This window comes from Acinonyx jubatus, chromosome B2 (genome assembly GCF_027475565.1).
Source record: "Acinonyx jubatus isolate Ajub_Pintada_27869175 chromosome B2, VMU_Ajub_asm_v1.0, whole genome shotgun sequence".
Taxonomy (NCBI): domain Eukaryota; kingdom Metazoa; phylum Chordata; class Mammalia; order Carnivora; family Felidae; genus Acinonyx; species Acinonyx jubatus.
Genome location: NC_069385.1, coordinates 16,333,095 through 16,355,106, shown reverse-complemented (window position 1 = coordinate 16,355,106; position 22,012 = coordinate 16,333,095). Strand labels below are relative to the sequence as shown.

Genomic DNA, 22,012 nt, shown 5'->3' with positions numbered 1-22,012 from the left:
GAAGAGGCTTCTGAGATGGCATTTGAACTTTTACAGAGGACATTCTCTGACCTAGTTTGATGCCTCCCTTGCAGTTACTTCTGCTTGTACCCATAAGGCTTCTGGGTAAGAGGAGAATTAACTCCTTAGCGAACAGGTAAGCTCGTGAGATGCTCTTTGGGGTCAATTTTTACTAAATCGCTTTCAACGCCTTACTTGCTGTCAGAGTTGCTTGAACTATTTCTTTAGGTCCTTTTGGCAGAATCGTGTGAAACAATTGATCCCATAGAGAACAATCCTGTACAGAATCTTGTAAAGAATGATTCTTAAGCTCAATCAAGTTCTTACCAAAGGTGTTCTTCATGTTGACATTGTACTTACCCAGATTTTGACCTTAAAATGTATTTCTGATTTCCTTTTGAAACCATTCCTGGGATTACTAAGGGATTTTTGTATTTAAGGAAAGCAGCGGCTTTATTAATTTTTATCCCTGCTCCCTCAATGAAATCGATGTTTATTTTTCTTCATAAACCCCATGGATTTTGATGGAAATTTCAAGAAAAATACTTAAGGAAAACATTTTATACAATATTTTCATATGTGCTTCTGTTTTCAAAGTAACTAAACAATGAGGGATCAGTTTTCAAACGTCAGTAGTGCTGGGGGTGTTTTTCTAATAAAAAATTGACTTAAGCAGATTCTCTTTTCATAGCCTCTCACTGACTTTAATTTCATTGACTTTATAAGGAATATGATCCATTTAATTGTATTTTTAAAGACACGTAGAAGTTAAATGTTGGGTTCAAAACAAAGAATAAACCTAGGAGCAAAGCAGAGGGCTGGAAGAATAATCCAAAATGAAAACACTGAGGAACTGAGCACAGCCACCACCTATGGCCACATGGACCTGCTCTACACCGTCCACCAGGGGTTGACCACAAACCCCTCTGGGCACGGAGGCCCCTGGAGTTGTGCCTACACGTCAGCCCTAGAGCTAACTAAGGGTTATTTCAAAATGTTTTTGCATCCTTGGGTTCATTCGGCAAACTTTGGGGCCCCTTGATTATCCCAGGAATAATGGGGGCACCCTGGATCACATATGTACTCATGGCTAAAAGACCTATTAGTAGTTGACTCCATATGGTCCATTTCGTTGAGGGAAATGACGTAATGTTAGAGCTCTCGTGTTGCTCCCTTTTTGTCCATCCTAAGGAGTGCTCCTTTAAAGAGCCGTTGTGGGTAAGGGAGAGCCATTACAGGTAAGAAGTCACCAAAGCCCAACACTGTTGAGGAACTAGGTGGGTCAGGAGTCCCCTCACGCTTCACTTGCTTAAGCTTTCGTGCAGCCAACACTTACGGAAAAGCTTCATATGCCAAGTGCTGTAGTAGGTGCTATAGATAAAGTGGACTCCCAGGTTGCTTAGAGTCTAGTGGAGCTGAAGATGACTTTTTTTTCATTTAATCTATTTTTTTTATTTTTATTTTTTTTATTTTTTTAATGTTTATTTATTTTTGAGACAGAGAGAGACAGAGCATGAATGGGGGAGGGTCAGAGAGAGAGGGAGACACAGAATCCGAAGCAGGCTCCAGGCTCTGAGCTGTCGGCACAGAGCCCGACGCGGGGCTCGAACTCACGGGCAGCGAGATCATGACCTGAGCCGAAGTCGGACGCTCAACGGACTGAGCCACCCAGGCGCCCCTCATTTAATCTATTTTAGAGAGAAAGAGAGAGAGCAAAAGAATGCATGGGGGAGAGGGGCAGAAGGAGAGAGAGAGAATCTTAAACAGACTCCACACTCAGCATCGAGCCCAACGTGGGGCTCGATCCCATGACCCTGGGATCATGCCCTGAGCTGAAACCGAGAGTCAGATGCTCAACCAACTGAGCCACCCTGGCGCCCCTGAAAAATGATTTTAAAGACCATTACAGTGTATGATTACAAATCATGGTGAGTGCTACGAATGGAGAAAACAGGGTACTCCTACGTGTACAGACTTTGTTGGCCGAGGGAATTGGGGAAGGCCCGTCTGAAGCTGGGCTGTGAATGAAAGAATGAAAAATGAAAGCCAGAGAGGCTGGGGAGCAATAGACAGGGGACAATGAGGTGAGATGGGAGGGAGGCTGGGGGGCTTGCAGGCCACGTTAAGGAGTTTGGCTTTTATTCTAAGTGCAAGGAGACTATATTGACAGGTTTTAAGCAGGGGAGTGATGCAATCCAGTTTAAGTTTTTGAAGACTGATTTTATTTAGCTCTTGGGTAAGAGTGGAAAAAAATGGTAAGCAGTTAGGAACCTTTTGCACTAGGCTGGAGTCAAGAGCTAATGATCCCTCAGACCAGGGGGCCCCTGATGCTAAAGAAGTTATGCTCTAAGTCACACAAAAGGTGCGTAGATGTTACCGAGGAACCACTTTTCAGGTCACAGAAAGGGAGAGTAATACCAGAAGTCTTCATACTGGTATTTCCCTTACCCAACTCACCATATGAGTGTTGCAAAGGGCTCCCTCAGCCTGGGTTCTGTCTATACCATGGAGAAAATGAGAGCCTCGTGCCATGGATGTCCCCATGAATAAATTGTTACTCGGGGCTTTGCGGTACTATGCAAATTGTAGAAATTGCCTCTGCCTCCTCTCCTTTCCCTGCTGTTCCTTTAAGTTCTTGCGGGAAGCCAGAGGGCATTTATACTGTTTGATCTTAGAGATGTGAACATCAAAATTAAGGATGTTCGGTTGTCTTAGAAGTCGAACCCTTTTAAAAGATCTAATTAGCTGTTCATTTTAACTATAAGCCTATATTAAACCGATGCTGTATTTCACTAGTGGTAGCATTTAGGTGAAGTAAGAGAAGACAAAAAATTTTAAGTCATCATTCCCTTGACCCGTGTAATATAATTAATGGAAACTAATATATAAATATACATATTAAATTATCATCTTACACATAATATATAATCATTAATACATTTATTATATATTTATATTTATTATAACATCTTTACATATGAAAGGCATACGTTAAGTTGTTTATAAGCCACAAGACATAATTGGGGAATGTTTTTCATTATTATTTTAAGTAATATTATTTTAAGCATTGATGCTTAATGCCTTCGGCTATTTGTTCACGTGCTACGACTTTTCCTCTGAATGTCATAAGAGAAAATCATACCAAAGGCTGTAGATTTAGAAGGAATTTTTAAAATGCGTAGGTATAACATCCCAGTTTTATTTAGTTTTGTGTCGTTTTACGCGGTGACATAAAAGCACTCCCTTATCGGGCGTCATCCCTGCCCAGAAGAGAGATACAGGCACAGTCCAAACTGAATAAAACTTCAGCTGATAATTCAACTAACTAAGAGAGAAAGATACGATTGTTTGGGTTTTTCTTCATAGCTGTTAATTTCATTTCCACCCAGGTGATTTTACAAGGAAAGGAAGGTGAGAAGTCCTCATTTTTCAAGCTGGGGTGGGAAGATAAAAAGTAAGATGAGATTTAGGTAAAATAGCTGACCCTCTGACTCTCTCCTTTCTCTTTGACTATCTCTGCACGTAGTCGGAGTGTCTGCTTCTGAGTAGCAGGAAATAAATAATTCAGCATTTTCTGCTACATATCAACCCTCTGCTTATTTTCCCCCTCAAATTACATATTCTGGCAAGATTTCCCCCTTGTTAAAGCATTTAATTATTGTGTTTGGCAGTCATGGTTGATTGCATTATATAAACAAATGCCTACTTCAAACACTGAAACTGATTTTTTTCATAGTCTGCCAGAAAGCGAGACTATTTGATGTGCAGTTCGAATGCTCTATTTCTGATTATATAATTTAGGTCTGGGAATAGAATTTTGGCATTTGCCTGCAGTGCTTAATGCCACAGAAAATTAACCTTTAGCCTCCTCTGTAAGAGGGCAGCTCATCCTGGATACAAGTTCCAAAAACACGTTTAAGGTAAGCTCCGTTCTAGGAAACGACCCGTTTATCTGGAAGCATACGCACATCTGTGTAGTGCCGTGTTGTTTTTACACATTCTGTGTAGTCCGTGACCTCTGCGGAGCTGTCGGAGCTCAGACCCTTCATGGTAGCCAGCGTTTAGATGAAGAGTGGTAGACAAAGGCTGATAACTTTTCCACCTCTCTGTAGCCAATGCTCGCTATTAGGTGCTTAAATCTATTGCAGGACACTTCTTGGGGCTTTCAGCTCCCAGTTGGGGCATGACGTACGCCTGTAGTCCAGTAACGTGTAGGGAAGCCAAAGCCCCTAATGGACTGTTCTTTCTAAGCTCAGTTTCTAGAAGAAAATCTAACCCTCCCTCTCCACTGCACACGCAGAGGTCTTGGACATGAGGGGTTATTTCCGGAACTAAGGTAGACCTCCTGAAGTGCGGTATCCTAGGTCTTCATTCAACCCATTTCACCCATCTTCTCTTCTCGGAGTCTGTGGTGAGGCTCCTTCTTCAGAGCTGACCCCGAGGCAGAGCAAGAGACTGAATCATCAGAGGAAGGCTAAATTATAGCTTGGCCACCATACTTACTTCTAGAGGCAGAAACTTGTATGACCCAGTTTAGAGACAAAGAAATTGAACAGGGGTTGAAAGAGGGTTTCATTGTTAACCCCAAAGCGACCAGAAAGTTCAGTTAGGCAGAACTTCTCATCTCTTGAGGAATTTGGATAATTGCTATTTTACTCTAACAATCGCAACAGAACAAGTGACCTCAGAGGTCAAGCTCTCTTCCCCCTGCCTTGCCCAGAGTGAATTTGCCACCAGGGAGTTTTAGAAGCTCCTCTGAGAAATGATATCCAGAGGGGGAGCCGAGAGCCGGCCAAGGTCAAGCTAGGGTTATAAATTTTTGTAGACCTCCATTTATGACACCCGCGTTTCACTTTTCTTTCAAGTCACATAAATGCCAGGTTATATACCTCGCACATTTCCTAGAACAGGTGCCCACCCGTTGGAACCGTTTCCTATTTGAAAATGGAGCGGTAAGCCCAAAACCTTCGTAACAATCGACGAAGTGGCCTCGCTGAGCAACGTGTAGCAGTCACGAGTGACATTTTGGGTGCTTCCCGTGTGCCAGCAGGCAGAGTAGGGCAAGTGCTTTGCGCTTTGTCATTTCCCCTCTACCATCCTGTGAGAACAGCTCCTGACTGGTCCTCCTGTGCCCATTCCTGTCCCCTTCAATGCGCTCTCCCATTACGTGGTGTGGGAACTTGCCTGAGGTCACGCTGCTGCTAAATGGCAGAAACAGGACTCAAACCCAGATCTGCTGGAGACCAAGGTGTGTGCCTTTGACCACTTGAGCTGTCTCAGGAGCATTTTCTCACACGGGCTCATACCCTCTTGCTGTCTTTCTTCTTTCTCCTCTCTTGCTTTCCACGTCGGGGTTGGGGTTTGGGAGAAGAAGGGAGGTCCTACTCCTATAACCTTGTCTTAGAGTTTTATTTTCAGATTTCAAATATATAACACGAGTACAATATCAGATTCTCACTGGGTAAATGGTCCAAGGATAGAAACAGACTTTTCACCTAACAAGAAGCCCAATAGGAAACCAAATCTGAAGATACGTCCAACTTTAGTCAATTTTTTTTTTTTAATGAAAACATCTCACACCAACCAGGTGAACAAATGTCAAAGGCCAATGCTGGAAGGGCTCTAGGGAAAACGGAGATCCTCGTGCACTATTGTTGACAATGTACATCGATTCAGTCTTTTTGGAGAAAACCTGGCAGCGTGTAGTAAGAATTATTAAAGCCTTAACTCTTTAAGCCCACGGCGCTCTTTCTGGGAATGCGTCGTAAGGGTGTCAGGAGGCAAGCGTTTCTTGAACAGCTGTAGCGTTAGAAGGCGTGAGAGATGGGATGAGGGAGAGCGAAATGGGGATGAGGGAGATTCTGATCTGGAGGAGGAACTCCTGCAACTCAAAGACTCTAAAAAAGCCCAGGTTCAAAAATGCTTTCCAAGGATTGATGACCACGGAGAAGAAAATACAAGCAGTAGCGTAAATGTCTGAAAATGAAGGTCACTGTTTACCTGACCCGGCACCCCACCACCCAAACTCTCCTCCGCTCTTGTTTACGCATACCCCTGTGAAAAATGGCGGTGCCAGCCCCCAAGTGTCTGCGCCACAGGCCTTAGCCCTCTCCCGGACTCCTCCCCCTCCTTCACACACACCCCAATCTAAGCAGCCCCAAACCATATGCTTCCCCACTCCGGCTGTCTCGATACAAGCCACCATCACCTCCTTCCCAGCTGGTCTCTGCCCCCTTACATGCATTCTTACGTCCTCATCTGTTCCCCCACGTCATTGAGAGTCTTTTTTCCAACATCCAGATCCGATCATGGTATTCCTCAATTTAAAACCTTTCAAACCCTTCCCATTGCTGTAGGATAAAGTCAGGCCCTCGGTTTAGATGCGTGAGGCCCTTCGTGGCCTCGTTCCTGCTTGTGTCTATTGTCCTTCTCTTGTGGCTCACTCTTCCTCCTTACCACTCCTTACGCAACACACACGCACGCACCCCACGCTTTCTGCCTTACTGCATTGCTTGCGTTTCCCCCAAATAGGCACCATGGGTCTTTGCACGTGGCATTCTGCGTACCTGCCCCCTGACCGCATCCTGCAGATCCAGGCCGGCTGACCCCTAATTATTCCTGTTTGTTCTTCGGGGCCCAACTGCTATATCATCCCGTCAGAGGACAATTTCATGACACACACAGAGACTCAAGACCAGGTTGGGGGTGGGGGTGGCGGGGCCCTACCTGTGTTCACCACAACACCTGACATGTGCCCGTCATGTTAAATATCCTTAATTTGGAAAGAAATTCTAAATTCTGATGTCTGAATCATCTGTTTTTCATTTTAACCTGGGGAAAAATATATTAGCCTGCTTCATCCCTAATATGGTGTAATGCTCTCTTTTTACCATTTGTTGATAGTACTCGCTCCAGCCATTTGAAATTGTGCCCCAGGACTGTATTCCTAGGCTCACTGCCTTGCTGTCTGCAGAGGCAAGAACAGGTTTCTGGGACTGTAGGCTTGGGGAGCCCTCAGTGACCGCGGTGGAAGAGGAAGGAGAGGAGGGGTACGCTTCCAGGGACATTGAGGGGGAGGGTTAGACCGTCGAGAAGCCAAAGAGCTTTCTTACTATCAGGAGTCGACCAGGGTAAAGGTACTCTGATCCAGAATTGCTCAGGTTCCGTTAGCTAAAACTCCAGTTAGCCGACTGTTTGTTAATTAAAGTGTCTGATATCAAATGTTTCCAGCAAAAGAGGGGAGCCTTACAAGGTCTTTTCAATGTGTTCCCTTGCCTTTAATGTAAATGGTATTTATGACCCCTTAAATGTTGGCATGAGTAATATCTGATACTTTAAGACAAAACATGCGGCCATTAAGGTTAATGTTTCCTCACTTTTTCTAGTCAAATGTCTTAAAATTGTTCCAAATGAGCAGCTAAATTCAGCAGTGTCCATATAAGCTTTAATAACTCTATAAAGTGAACATAGAGAAATTTAATCCCTAGTGCCATTAATAACTCCCCATATATATAAAAAGAATTATTTCTTTTTTTTAATATTTATTTTTATTTTTGAGAGAGAGAGACAGAACATTCGTGGGTGAAGGGCAGAGAGAGAGAGGGAGACACAGAATCCAAAGCAGGCTCCAGGCTCTGAGCTGTCAGCACAGAGCCTGACGTGGGTCTCGTGGGTCTCGTGGGTCTTGAACTCAGGATCGTGGAGATCATGACCTGAGCCGAAGTCGGACACTTAACTGATTGAGCCACCCAGGCACCCCCAAAAAGAATTACTTCTTAATGGAAATAATCCATGTTAACTTCAGATGCCTTAGTAAACAGAAATTTTTCTATTAGGTTCAGCCCAAGTTACCCATCTTGACCCAATCTAATTGATGTCAGCGGTAGGAATTAATTTTGTGCAGGCAGGGATAAAGACTAATCCAGGTCAATCAGCACCTTATAATTAATCCACATGCTGTTTTTAAAAGACAGAGAAATGGCAGCATGGTCTCCAGTTTAAGGTTCTGCACCAATCTAATACAAAGGTCTAAAATTTTATGGGGTTCAGATTTCAGGGTGGAATCACAAATAACAAAGGTTTTGCTGGAGCAGATGGTTATTCTCAACTGCCAAATGCTGAAGTTTTCCTGGGACTCTGTCCTAACCATCAGGAGTGAATGAATGAGGATGTGAATTAACGGCAAAACATTTCTAGGTACCTTTTAAACAGGGTTGCAAAGTCTGGGTTTTATCAATGGGGCTAAATTGATATTGCAGTTTTTAAAGCCTGAAATCTTTGGACCCCAATTGTCAACTGGAGTTCAGTCTAAACCTGTCACTTTTTATTGCTGAGAACATAGATAAATCTCTGAAAAAAGAAAAGGGGAAAAAATATTTATGAGTGATTTTTCTACAAAATCAACATGTTAAGCAAATTCTTAGTAAATTGCAGTTGTCAGTAAAGGTGCCACACTAATGCAGGGTGGCCTTTCTTACTTTGATGCAGAGGAAAGAGTAGAGTTGACCCCAGAAGAGCCCAGGAGCCCGAAATTCACGGGTCCACTTACACTGATTATTTCTGATACATACAGCACAGTCCTGTAAGTGTATTTTCTCTTCCATGTGCCTTTCTTCATGCATTTTTTTCTCTAGCTTTATTCTAAGAACACAGTAGAGAATGCATATAATATATAACATACGTGTGGGGCGCCTGGGTGGTTCAGTCGGTTAAGCGTCCGACTTCAGCTCAGGTCACCATCTGGTGGTTTGTGAGTTCAAGCCCCACGTTGGGCTCTGTGCTAACAGCTCAGAGGCTGGAGCCTGCTTCAGATTCTGTGTCTCCCTCTCCTCCCCTGCTCATGCTGTGTCTCTCTCTGTCTCTCAATAACAGATAAATGTTAAAATACACACACACACACACACACACACACACACACACACACACACACACACATAAAACATATGTGTTAATTGTCTATTTATGTGATCAGTAACACTTCCCATCAACAGTAAGCTATTATAGAAGTTTTGGGGAGTTGAAAATTACATGTGGATTTTCTAGTGTGGGAGGATGGGGTGCCCCAAACCCCCATGCTGTTCAGGGGTCAACTGTAAATGTGAAAATCGTTTTTGCAATATATCAAGAGTCAGCCACGGAAAGGCTCTGCTGCCTTAATGTTATTTCTTAGTTGCGATGTTTTTAATAGAATGCAAGTTTCATAGGTTTTTTGAAATGTATTTTAACCTAGGTTTTAATCTTATAATGAATACTAAGCTGCCAAGAGATGTTTAGTCATTTGTTAAATTTCTTGAGCTTTATGGCTGTGGATAGCAATGCAGATAGGGTTTCTAGGAGCACGGAAGATGCGAATCGTAAATCTAAAAGGAGACAAATATAGGCAGCCCACTTTGCACCACAGTGCTCTTTGGAGAATTCATAAAATAAAGTAGGTATCATAAAGTAGATCATGTTTTCCCACGGGAATGATTTTATAATTATGGGCTGCTTTCTTAACAGAACTTGGTTTCTCATTATAACAATAGCATTTTTTTTTGATTACAGCGGCTGTGATAGAAATATCATGCACACTAATTATACCAACGCCCCAGTGCATGATGGCTATTCATTCATTCATTCACTAAGTGCTCATTGAGTAGGTACCATGTATCAGGCACTATTCTGGGGTTTTGATGTGAGCAAAACACACATGACACCCCGCCCCCCCCCCCCCCACACAACCACATCAATATTACAGAGTGGACTAGTAGGGGAGATGACTATGAACCAAGAGTTCATTGCAAATTATCAATGCTAGAAAGGACAAACATATAGGCACTGCCTGGAAGAGTGGTAGCTGGATTAAGGGCAGTCGCAGCTGTGGCAGGAGGTTGTTCGTGGCTGGAAAGCAACGTGTGGGGACCCGGATCTCCTAGAGGAGCTCAGAGAAGAGTGATAAGTCTGGAGCCATCCAGGAGAGACGCCCGTATAAGTTAGCAAGGAGGCAGGGACGAGGAGGTACAAGGTGTTCGGGATCATGTGAAATTTTTGATCACGGTCCTCGATGAAATGAAAGGCATAGGGGAGTTTTCGGTGGATGAGGGGAAGGGTGGGGTGACATCCCATTCGCAGTGTGAAAAGCTTGTAGCGTGATGGTCCTGTGCTCTCAGGAGAAGGTGTAAGAGAATATTATGCTAGTACAATTGAAAGATGACCAGGGCAGAGATGGAGAAAAGTCAGTGACACTTGAGAGTGAGCTAAAAAGTGAAGAACAAACAAAACAAACAACACCACCAAAGAAGCTAGCAGTGGTCATGATTCGAATATCCGGAGTGAAAAGGTGGAAAGGATGGCTCAAGTTTCTGGCTGGTGTGTCCACACAAATCGGGTGGCAGTCACTGGAAGGCGACCAGACTGGGGAGGAAGATTGCATTTCGTTTTGGGTAGTTCATTACATTTCAGTTTCCTGTGAATTCTCAGACCTCAAAGAGTCACTTGGATATACTGGTCTGGTGCTCAGAAGTTTGGGCCAAAGATACAGAGGAGTCACGGGGTAATCCTGCACAGGAGACTGAAAAGGAATGTCAATATAGGCAGGAGGAAAACCAGGAGAATAAGAGACCGTGGTCCCCAAGGGACGAAAGTGCTTCAAGAGGAGCCCGAAAGCGTCGTGCACTGCCGGAAGTTACATGAGAAAGGAACTGATAAATACCAGCTTGGATGAAGACACAGAGCCGTTCTGATGGTTGGAAAAAGACGAGGGGAAAACTAGATTCGAGTGGGTTGGGGAAGAGCTGAAGAGGTGAGGGCAGATAACCCCATGTGACTTTTACCCTTGAAGAGAAGAGAGCTGCTCCTGGAGCAGCGGGACACCTGGAGAGTCCAGGAAAGTCATCTGAGATGGGCAAGTGTGACCGCATTTTCCTACCACTAGGGCGGAGAGAAAACAGATGCCTTGGCAGCTAATAAATGTCTCTAGACTACAAGACCTGCTTGTGTGTGTGTGAGAATTCAAATTCTGTATGAATTTTCAGGCAGGTTTCTCAGGGATTGATTTATATCCGCAGACACGACTCACGATATTTTCCCCGTATGCGACCACGGCAACACTGAGGACCATAAACACGGCATCTGGGAGTTAAGGTAATGTTAGCTGGATTTTGTAGCGCGTCCAGCTCAGAACAGTTCAGCCCAGGTTGTGGTTATTACTCAGAGAAAAGAACCAACAGTAGAGCATCGTCTTGTTCTTCTCGTTTTCATTTTTTTTTCGCTTTAGAATTTCCACCATGTTCTTCATGTTGCGAACTAAGCCAACACAGACGGCTGCAGGCCCTCCGAATTTAGAAAATAGGTTTTTATTTCTCTTCCCCCAGAGCAGCTAGTTAGTTCCCAACATGCAGCACTTTGATCCAAAGGCCATTGCCAGCTCCAGAGTCTCAATGGTATCTGAGTGAGAGAACCAATTGATCTAGAACTATCTTAAGGCCCCGCAGTGTGGGGAGACTCACAAAGAGCCACCTCAATCCAAATTTTGCCCCTCCTGGATTTCCTCTTGGTCTTGGATGCAGAGTGGGATTTGGAGCAGTTAATCTGGTGCTGCCTGGACGGGCCTGGCAAGAAGCACTCGAAGCTGTGCCCCCCTCTGCAAGACATACGGCACTCGTTGCCTTGCAGCATTGTTCACCCTTGGTGTCTCAGTCGCCTGTAAACGCAAGGACTCTCCTTATCCGATTGCTGATTCTTTGCCTCCGTACACCTGCTTCAGAGACCCCGCACCTGTGTAGGTCAAGGGCAAGCAGTGGTAGCTTCCTTCCTAACGACCCCCCCCCCACCATTAGGCTCAGCTTGCACTTGCTGGGGCCACCCAGTCATTTGCTTCGGGGAGTGAGGCCTGAACCCTGCTTGGGAGGGCCTGGTGCCTGCAGTCTGACTGTCTGTCTATCTTTTTATTTCATCAAAGTATGGTTGGCCATCACCTTACATGAGATCCAGGCCTACAGCAGAGTGATTCCAGAAGGCTGCACGTTATGCTGTGCTCATCATAAGCATAGCTACCATCTGCCAGCATACGAAACTGTGACAGTACCGTTGACTGTAGTCCCCATGCTGTACCTTTCGTCCTCATGACTCATTCTGTAACTGGAAGCCCGTGTCTCCCATTCCCCTCCACCCATTTTGCCCATCCCCTCACTCTCCTCCCCTCCAGCAACCGCCAGCTTGTTCTCTGTATTTGTGAGCCTGTTTCTGCTTCTTTTGTCTATTCCTTTGGGTTTTTTTTTTTTTTTTTAGATTTCACGTATACATGAAATCTTACGGCATTTGTGTTTCTCTGTCTGATGTATTTCACTTAGCCTAACAAGTCCATCCCTGTTGGCACGAATAGCAAGAGGTCATTCTTTTTTGTGGCTGAGTAATATTCCATCGTAAAAATTGGCCACATCTTCTTTATCCATTCATGTGTCGATGAACAGCCCCAATACTCTAGAAAGAGCCGCTCCCCTGTGGGCAAAGTCATCTTAAGCTGAAATCAGCTGTCAGAGTAAAAGCTGCATGTGGTATAAGGCTTAAAGCTGCTCTCCAAAGTCACAGAAGAAGCCAGCTGCAGGACCCTAAAAGCTAACCCATAAAACAACTTGCTATAAATCGCCAAATAAACACCAGTGTCCCACACTTAGGACATCGGGGGACAGGGCAATAAAGACGTTCTCCTCCCACCCAGGTTCTGAAGCAATCTGAAAATTTAAAACAAAGGAATAAGGCAGAGAAACCAATCTCTCACCTTTATTATCGATAAAACTGACAGGAGATTGTGCCTTGCGTCTGTGGGGTGGGTATCTAATACTAAACTCACAAGCAGAAGCTCTCCCATGCGGCAGAACGAATAGACAGCCTCCCCCCCCACAAGAGTGGATTGTGCACATGGCACCCTTGTGGCGACAAGAAGTAAAGCAAGACGTGGGCTACCTGTGGGCAATTCTCTGCCGAAAAGAACCAGAGCGGGGCTAAATGATGCCCGCCCAGTTTTCCTTCTACACTCGCTGACCAAATTCCCGATTTCTGCCCCAAAGAGAAGTCTGTGTGCGAGGTCAGAGACCAGAAGCTCCTGGAACCCCACCCAGATGGCAGAAAACAATCAGGAGCTATGAAGAAATTCCCCCCACACAGCCCCGCCCTGTGCCCCAACATCTCCTTCCTGACACAATAACGGGACATCAGATATTTGCTACAGAGATGGGAGTCCTAGTTCATTCTGATGGCTTAACGCACGTTTCAGCAGTGGACAGCCATATCACAGCCTGACACGGATTTATAGACAGACTCCGTATTTGCTAAGTGCCCTTTGTGTGCCCTGAACTATCATAGGCCCTAAGAGCTTACAGAGAAGCAGATGGCCCAGTTCAGCCCTCCTCCTCCATAGGGGGTGTGTGGGCACAGTATTTATGTTAATGGGATTTAGAGAATAGTTGGTAACTCACTGTCACCATAGGAAATCAGAAGCAAACGTCTATGCAGTAAAGTCTCTCATGAGCCGTATTGGCCTTAAAGGATCCTTCGGTGTGATTCTGATTGTTTAGATCTCCTAGCTGAAGACAAAGTGTGTTTCCTTCCTCGACGCGTCCTTTTTCATGAAGAGGGGGAGGGTATGTCATCAGAAGGCTGATTGGGAGGAAAATGACCTCATGTGCTCGCAATTAAAGCTGTTTCCCTTTGCATCTTGGTGGAAGAACACCCTGGGCGTGTGGCAGGTCTGTTTAAGGAAGTATATGTGTATGAATTAGGAAGGGTGGGGCTGACCTACACAGGCAGGACATTACTCTTCTTCCTCTTCCTGCCCACGTTTCCCACAGCAGTCACGGTCATTACTCAGCTTCCTGTTGGGGAAAACCTTGGACACTGAGCGCCCACCTGCTTCGACGGGCAGACCAAGGACAGCAGAGTGTTCGACGCTGCCGTGAAGCCTGAGCCTTGAACTTGCACGCAGACCCCTTTCCGGGAGTATCCGAAGCAGAGGTGGAGCCGAGCCCTTCTGCGTGGGGTGGGGGTGGGGGGCCCGGAAAACGGCAGCCTTGACAGACCGTCACTGCCTGGAGTAAAACACCACAGGCGAGTGACACGTGGGGATTCCCAGGGGCCTGTGGTGCAGAAAAGACCTGGCGAGGTCCCCGGATGGCACCCTTAGCCAGGCAGTGTGGGCGATTGCGGCAAGCCAGAGGCGGCTGGGAGAATCAGGGCGTCGGGCAGCCGGGCAGCGGCGGAGTCCGCTGGGCCTCTGGCCACAGTGCTGATTCTCTTCGTCCAACTGCGTGTTGGCTGCAGCACGGCGCTGGGCGCGAAGATGATGAAGGTCGTGGCCTCCGGCTTCAAGAAGCCCACAGTCCGGTCAGTGGGGTTGTTCGTACCGCCCTCAGCTGGATTCCGGGTTGGTAACGTAAGACAGTGTGAGGAGCTCGAAGCCACCCAGCTCCCTGGCACCGTCCCAGACCTAGTGGGGCTGGCCCGGGCATCTGCATTTTATCCAGAGCTCCCGGGGCGCCCTGCGGTGTGGGGATCGCCGGCAGAATAAGCCCAGTGTGCCGAGTGCCGGGCGAATGAGCCTTGGGAACCGTGAGGACACGAAGGAGACAGACCTCTGGGGAGCACTCAGGCATGGGGTTCAGGGAATTTTACTGCAACTAGCAGGTGGCTCCCTTCACCTACTTTTCCACATTGATGTCGCTTCTGGTGGCTGATAACAGCAGCTGCAAAGGGCTCTCAGGGTCTGAATCTGGGCATATTGCTGGGCGTCAGGCTCTGGCCGCGTGTCCTGTGGCTGTCACCTTGGACTTCTGATTCGCCCACCGAGGAGCGATGTCTGTGGTTTGCGGGGATCTCAGATCCGTGGCAGCGGTGACGATGGGAGACCTTGAACAAGAGCCCCACTTGAAGAATGCTGGTTCTCTACAGTCTGCACGGCAGATCCTTGGCTTTTGCAGCATCGCTGTGTTATCTCCGCCACCCCACCCCGAGGATGGGGCGAAGGTGGCTTCAGCTTGTCTTGATAGAGCCTTTCCTGGAATCCCTCAGGGGCCTCACCCCCGGCCCACCCAGTCTCCTGCAGCTGGACACGGAGCTCCTAAACAAAATGACTCAAGGTAAACACGCTTACTGTGTTCCCGCCTCCTGGTCCTGTCCCCTAACGAGTGACCCTGGACCATCCCAAAGAGTCCTGCTTCATCCCCCACCTCCAGGCCAGAACCAGGCCCCAGGCTTGAGCACCTGGATCCCCTGCTGTCCTTTCCTGAATGCCACTCCATGCCCACAGGGAGGGGGCCCGGCAAAGGCATTTTCAGCCTGTCCTGTGACTCTGGCAGTCATGGGAACTAAGAGACTGTTGAAGGCCTCTTCGGCCCTTTCCCTAAAGGACAGGTACATGGCTCACCGGGCAGCAATCTGCTGACCCCTGGCAGAGCCCAGCACAGCAGAAGGCATGCTACGTGGCAGAGGGCGGTCCCCACTTTGGGGTGCACCACTGGAAGAGACAGGACCCGTACCTCTCATCAAATGCCGCCCCCCATGATAATATCCACTGTGCCCCAGCTTCGTGGCTGACCCCCACCCTGAGGTTGGGACAAGGAGGGACTAGAGCCCACAGCTTCCCAGTCTTGTACCCCTTCAAGTCCCCATCCTCCATTTCTACCTTCCCTCCCTCTGCAGTGATACTAAAGTTTTTCTAAATTTTGGAAATGTTCACAATAATGAGCAAATGAGGGACGCTTCAGCAAAATGAATGTGCAAAGTGTGAACCCTCAAAACCCTGCTGCTTTGTAATACACTGTAGACATTTGTGTGTGTGTGAAGAATAGGGAGGGATCTGAGGAGTTTGCCTCCTGCAGAAACAGTCTTGATCTTGTTAAATAAGGTGTCACTGGGAGAAAAGGAGTATGTGGATGTAGATCCTTTCATTGGCATAATCCATAGACGTCATTAAGAACAGTAAATTATATCAAAACCTCTCAGGCTAATACAATTAATTCAATCTTAATACCACCCAGGGTGAATGAATACAGCAGCTAGAGATCCTCAAGGGATTCTCGAACTTTCTACCACTTGCCCCTCCCACAGCACTCATGCAGTCTGTGGTCTCCAACCAATGTGCACCGGGCATCTTGACCAGTAGGGGGCATAAGTGAGCAGTGTACTAAATGGAGCTCAGGTCCCACCTTCTAGGTATGAGGCAACTCCAGCCAGCTCACCAGGAGAGATAAAAGAACTAGGCTACTGGAATCAATTCATTTAAAAACTTTTTTTAAAATTTTTTTTAACATTTATTTATTTTTGAGACAGAGAGAGACAGAGCATGAACGGGGGAGGGGCAGAGAGAGAGAGGGAGACACAGAATCTGAACCGGGGCTCCAGGCTCTGGGCCGTCAGCACAGAGCCCAACACGGGGCTCGAACCCACGAACCGTGAGCTCATGACCTGAGCCAAAGTCAAGACACTTAACCGACTGAGCCACCCAGGCGCCCCTAAAAACATTTTTTTTTAATGTTTATTTCTGAGAGCGAGAGCACCAGCCGGGGAGGGACAGAGAGAGGGAGACACGGAATCTGAAGCGGGCTCCAGGCTCTGGGCTGTCAGCACAGAGCCCAACACGGGGCTCGAACCCACGAACCGTGAGCTCATGACCTGAGCCAAAGTCAAGACACTTAACCGACTGAGCCACCCAGGCGCCCCTAAAAACATTTTTTTTTAATGTTTATTTCTGAGAGTGAGAGCACCAGCCGGGGAGGGACAGAGAGAGGGAGACACAGAATCTGAACCGGGGCTCCAGGCTCTGGGCTGTCAGCACAGAGCCCAACACGGGGCTCGAACCCATAAACCGTGAGCTCATGACCTCAGCCAAAGTCAAGACACTTAACCGACTGAGCCACCCAGGCACCCCTGGAATCAGTTCATTTTTAAAGAGGCTTTGAGGGGCACATGGCTGTCTCAGTCCACTAACAGGTGCAGCTCTTGATCTCAGGGTCATGAGTCCAAACCCCACATTAGGCATGGAGCCTACTTAAAAAAAATAAATAAATAAAACAAAACGAAATGAAAAGCCTTTGAGAGTTTACATGATTGTGAATTTTTATTAAATTCCCTTAACCAACTTCCCTCAGCCACAAAAGCTGACATAATTCTGCGAAGTGAACATTCGGAACAGTAGAAATGTTCCTCATATATCGTGAAGGAATTCCGTTTGTCTAGGAGAATGGTTCTCTCTGGAAGAGTAATTGTCCCAAAGCTGCAGTTCAGGAGAGAAATGGGATGGGAAGAGAGAAAGAGACTGGAAAGGTACATGCCTCCCCCAAGTCCCCCTCCCCCCCCCCCCACAGCCACTTTTAAATGTTAAAAAACGAGACTTCCTTAAGGGAAAAGGGAAGAATAAAAAGAAAGTTCCCTCGTGTGGAGGAGCTTGGCCCTTGTGTCGTCCCGACGGGCCCCTCCCGTTGCTTGGCTCTGTTCGTATCCCTCCTTTTTATTTCTGCATTGTCTGCTTTTCTCGTCCCATCTCCCAGACTTTCCCTGGGCCTCCCGAGGGAGGGCTAAGAACACCAGCTGAGGAGAATGTGGGTGCAGGACGAAGGCAGTGGAGCTGCCCAGACCTGTCCGCCTTGGGTGTAGTTACCTGGTCCTGCCCCAGCCTGACGGGGCTGTCCACCCCTCCCCGTCTCGCAGCGGGGCCGCGGCTGCCTGGGGAGCATGCTGTCCGCGACCATGGTGGGGACTCTCATCCGAGGGTGGAGGAGTCGAAGCTCCCCTCGAAGGGCTGAATCCAAACCCCTTCTTCCACGGAGCCGAGATGGAATTCTGACTCAGGGTACGTTCGTGACAACTCGGCCGTGACCGTGTGATCTTTTTTTTTTTTCCTTAAGGGTTCGGGAAGGTGATGAGGGTCTTACGAGCTTCCCCCACCTCCAAATAGCACTGGCAAACCTAACGTCTGTTTTTCTTCTCCGGTTATTGTAAATTATGGCCAGCTCACCTGTGGAAGTTTTGTTTTTCTCTTTTCCTATCAAAGACGCAGGTGCCTTCAGTAGGCACCCAGGAAAAGGGCATTATTTCTACCGTACTCTCCTGCCAAAGCTTTCATGTTGAGATATAATCCGTGTTCTGTGATATTTGTATTTGACCCGTAAGACAAGATGTGTACGGGCTCTTGGCAAATTCTAGTCTAAATCATGCCACTCTGTTGCCTCTGCTGTGGGAAATGGTAAAACAAGGTTAGCTTCTGGGTTTCCTTATTAACTGTGTTTGTTTTCTGTTACTCTTGTTTGGAGGCCACGATGGGACTAGTGACCGAAACGTAGCTCTCCTGTTCACTGAGTTCAAAGGGTTATTGTGGCCTTTTCTGAAACAAATTTTCATTAGAACGCAATACTCCTGAAATACCTGACCTCATTCGGTTCTGTCTGGACCTTGAACTTTTTAATGAAACTTATTGAGAAAGGAGCTCTTGGGCCTTGCTGATGATTGACCTGTGAGAGCACAGAGCCAACACACAAAGCAAGTATGAGCCCAGCGGTAATAAACTCCCAGGGGCTCTCTGAGCTGGCCTGCAGCCCCTCAAGATGCTTTTATCTGACCCACAGCCCTGGGAGCTTTCTAAGCAGTCGATGCAACTGTTCTTTCGTTTCAACGAATACGTGTCAAAAGTCAATATGTGCCCGGCGCCTCTCTAGATAACTGGCATGCTCTGATCTGTAGCTGACCTACGACTGAGAGGTACAAAAACTAAATGCTGTCGTTTGTTTTGTTCTGACGGTGGTTTCCAGCTGGACTTTTCAGGCTGATCGCACTCAAGAATCAAGCCAAGAGGTGGTTTTGAAAACAGTCTGATAAGTATCCATTGCAAGATAGTAAATTAGTTATTTTATCAGGCCTGCAAAAGATAGAAGGCTCCTCTGTGTTCTAAACTTCCAGTAGGATTAGTGATCTTTTGTGAAACCTAGCTATGTAGTAAGAAGTGTGAGTCATAGTATTGCAAACATTGATCAGCTGTTTCTGCTCCTGGTAAGTTTATTTAACAATAATCAGAGCTTTACAAGATGACAGAGTCATATGCAGCCTGTGAGGGACGGTGGGTTTTTTTTTACAGGTTTCTTGAGATATAATTTACATGCCGTACAATTCACTCATTTAAAGGGTACGATTCAGGGGTGCCCGGGTGGCTCAGTCAGTTAAGCGTCTGACTTAGGCTCAGGTCATGATCTCGCAGTTTGTGGGTTCAAGCCCCACATCAGGCTGTGTGCTGACAGCTCAGAGCCTGGAGCCTGCTTTGGATTCTGTGTCCCTCCCTCTCTCTGCCCCCGCCCCCACTTGTGCTTTGTCTCGCTCAAAATAAATAAATGTTAAAAATATTTTTTTTTAATTTAAAGGGGACAACTCAATTGTTTCCGGTATATTACATTATTCATGTTTTTAAATTATAGTAAAATTATAGTAAAATACATATGACATAAAATTTGCTACTTTAACTGTTTTTAAGGATACAATTAAGTAGCATAAATTACTTTCACAAATCTATGCCACTCCACTGTGTACCACCCAAATATTTTCATCACCCCAAACAAAAATTCTACAACCATTAAACAAGAACGATTTCTCCCTTGCCTCCACGCTTAGTAACATCTCATCTACTTTCTGTATATAAATTTACCTCCTTATTTCATATAAGTAGAATCATGTAATATTAGTCCTTTCACGTCTGGCTTATTTCACTTAGAATAACGTTTTCAAAATTCATCCATAGCGTGTATCAGAACCCTTTTATGACTGATGCAATAGTATGTTTTAAATCCCTCCTATTTTATTCTCTATCCCTTAAATATACTTGAACTTTAAAAAAATTTTTTTTAACATTTATTTATTTTTGAGAGACAGAGCATGAGCAGGGGAGGGGCAGAAAGAGAGAGGGAGACACAGAATCCGAAGCAGGCTCCAGGCTCTGAGATGTCAGCACAGAGCCCGATGCGGGGCTCGAACCCACGAACTGTGAGATCATGACCTGAGCTGAAGTTGGATGCCCAACCGACTGAACCACCCAGGCGCCCCAGTGTACCTGAACTTCTAACCTAGTCATGAAGGAATCTTCCAGTATTCTCAGTCTGATGATATTTTTACATTTAAGTTATTTAAAGCATGAAGAGACTCAGGAACTTACTTATTTTCAGTTCTTTAAAGGTAGGGCCATAAATTGATCTTTTCAAAAATCTTTTTATCCTAATGTTCAGTCCAGGTCCTGACACAGAGTAATCAGTCAATAAATTTCTCTTCAGATGGAGTGATGAATGGTTTTTAAAGTTTTGCTTTTAGGTACCAGGAAGAAGATTTTAAATAAAAAAGAATCTGGTTTTAAAATTTTTTTAAAGAATATGGTTTTTATGCTTTATTTCTTTATCCTCTGGAGCAATGATTTTTCTTTTGACATAAAAACTGATAGTTATAATCAGGGCACCAGGGTGGCTCAGTCAGTTAAGCCCCCCTGACTCTTGGTTTCGGCTCAGGTAATGATCTACCAGTTTGTGAGTTCGAGCCCCGCATGTGGCCCTGCACTGACAGTGTGGAGCCTGCTTGGGATCTTTTCTTCCCCACTTTCTCCCTCTCCGTCTCCCTCTCCCTCTGCCACTTCTCTGGTCACACACTCTCTCTCTATCAAAATAAATAAATAAGCTAGGGCACCCGGGTGACTCAGTTGAGCGCTTGGTTGAGCGGCCGACTTTGGCTCAGATCATGATCTCGCAGTTCATGAGTTTGAGCCCCGCATCAGGCTCTGTGCTGACAGCCCGGAGCCTGGAGCCTGCTTCAGATTCTGTGTGTGTCTCTCTCCTCTCCTCCCCTACTTGCTCTCTGTCTCTCTCTCTCTCTGTCTCTGTCTCTCTCTCTCTCAAAATAAATAAACATTAAAAAAAATAAACTTTAAAAAAAGTAATAGTTGTAATTATTTCACACTCCATAGAACCACAAAATATGGAGCGTGGATCTGTTATATAATATAAATATTTCACTGTGAAATGGTAAAAGTTGACTCAAGAAATCTGGCAACGCCTAGTTTGCGTCTTTCGTGAATGTTTAGTGATGTCTTTTAATGGGAGTGATGGGAGTGTCCCAATGCTGAGCGGTGTGACCTGAGACGAGCCTTTTCAACCCACAACTGCCCTCGGCCTTGCCTACCTGGTTGTTCTTTCTCAGCGCTGAGCTCAGGAACTGAGCGCAGACTGAGGCAGAAGCCACTACACCTCGAGAAACCCTTTTACACCTCCAGGGGGTAACGAAACTGAAGGCCGAGGCAGATTTGGGTGATTTCACGGTTTTGATCTTTAAATACAGACATAACTATACTGGTGCCAGCTCTGTCCAAATAAAGTCAGGATGCGTACCTTTATATGGGGGCAGCCCCCCACTCGGCACGCTAAAACCAGCTGTGATTGTGCTTGGACTGTTGCAGACGTCGTACAGGACAGGGGAGGAAGGTTGAGGACAGCTATCACAGGCTGCCTTTGCTGTAGGTGATTTCCCCACCCCCTTTCTCAAAATCTAATCAAGGATGAACAGTTGCAAATTTCAGATCGCAACTAAGCTGTGTGCTTTGTTGAGAGAGATCGTGTTCGTTTTAGTTCATGCCGTTATTTCGGAAATGTTGCTCTTTGTGGAAGCCCCTTGACCACCTGAAGGACTTGACTGTGATGCAGCAGGAGCATTTATTCCCTTTCCCTGTGGTCCTCCCTCCTCACCTAGACGATGAGCCCGGGGAGGGCTCCACGGCTTGATGCTCTCTCAATCCACCATGCCCAGTGTCCTACGTAGAGTAGGCGCTCGATGACTGATAACCGGTGACTTCAGAACCGTGAAATGCAAGGTGTTATAAAGCAGGGAGCCTGGTTTTCATCTATGGCCTGTGTAATCTGTCTTGATGCTTTGTAAGGCATACCAGGTACTTAAGTTATTATTGCTTTTTACATTTCAAAGGCAGACAGGGCTGCCATTGGCCTAAATATAAAATAATAATTTC

General features: G+C 46.2%; 1 protein-coding gene across 4 annotated transcripts in view; it reads left to right on the top strand.

Annotated features, from left to right (window-relative positions):
- Positions 1 to 22,012, top strand: part of PLEKHG1 (pleckstrin homology and RhoGEF domain containing G1) — a 227,080-nt gene that overhangs the window by 73,432 nt on the left and 131,636 nt on the right. The window contains exon 1 of one of the 4 annotated variants that reach the window (XM_053222105.1): positions 16,798 to 17,821. The exons of 2 other annotated variants lie outside the window; for them this stretch is intronic. In XM_053222105.1, coding sequence (XP_053078080.1) covers positions 17,704 to 17,821 — 118 coding nt within the window. In that variant the 5' untranslated portion in view covers positions 16,798 to 17,703. Of the gene's footprint in view, positions 1 to 16,797; positions 17,822 to 22,012 lie in introns of those variants that run through there. One more of the 4 variants, XM_053222098.1, reaches the window with a different exon arrangement.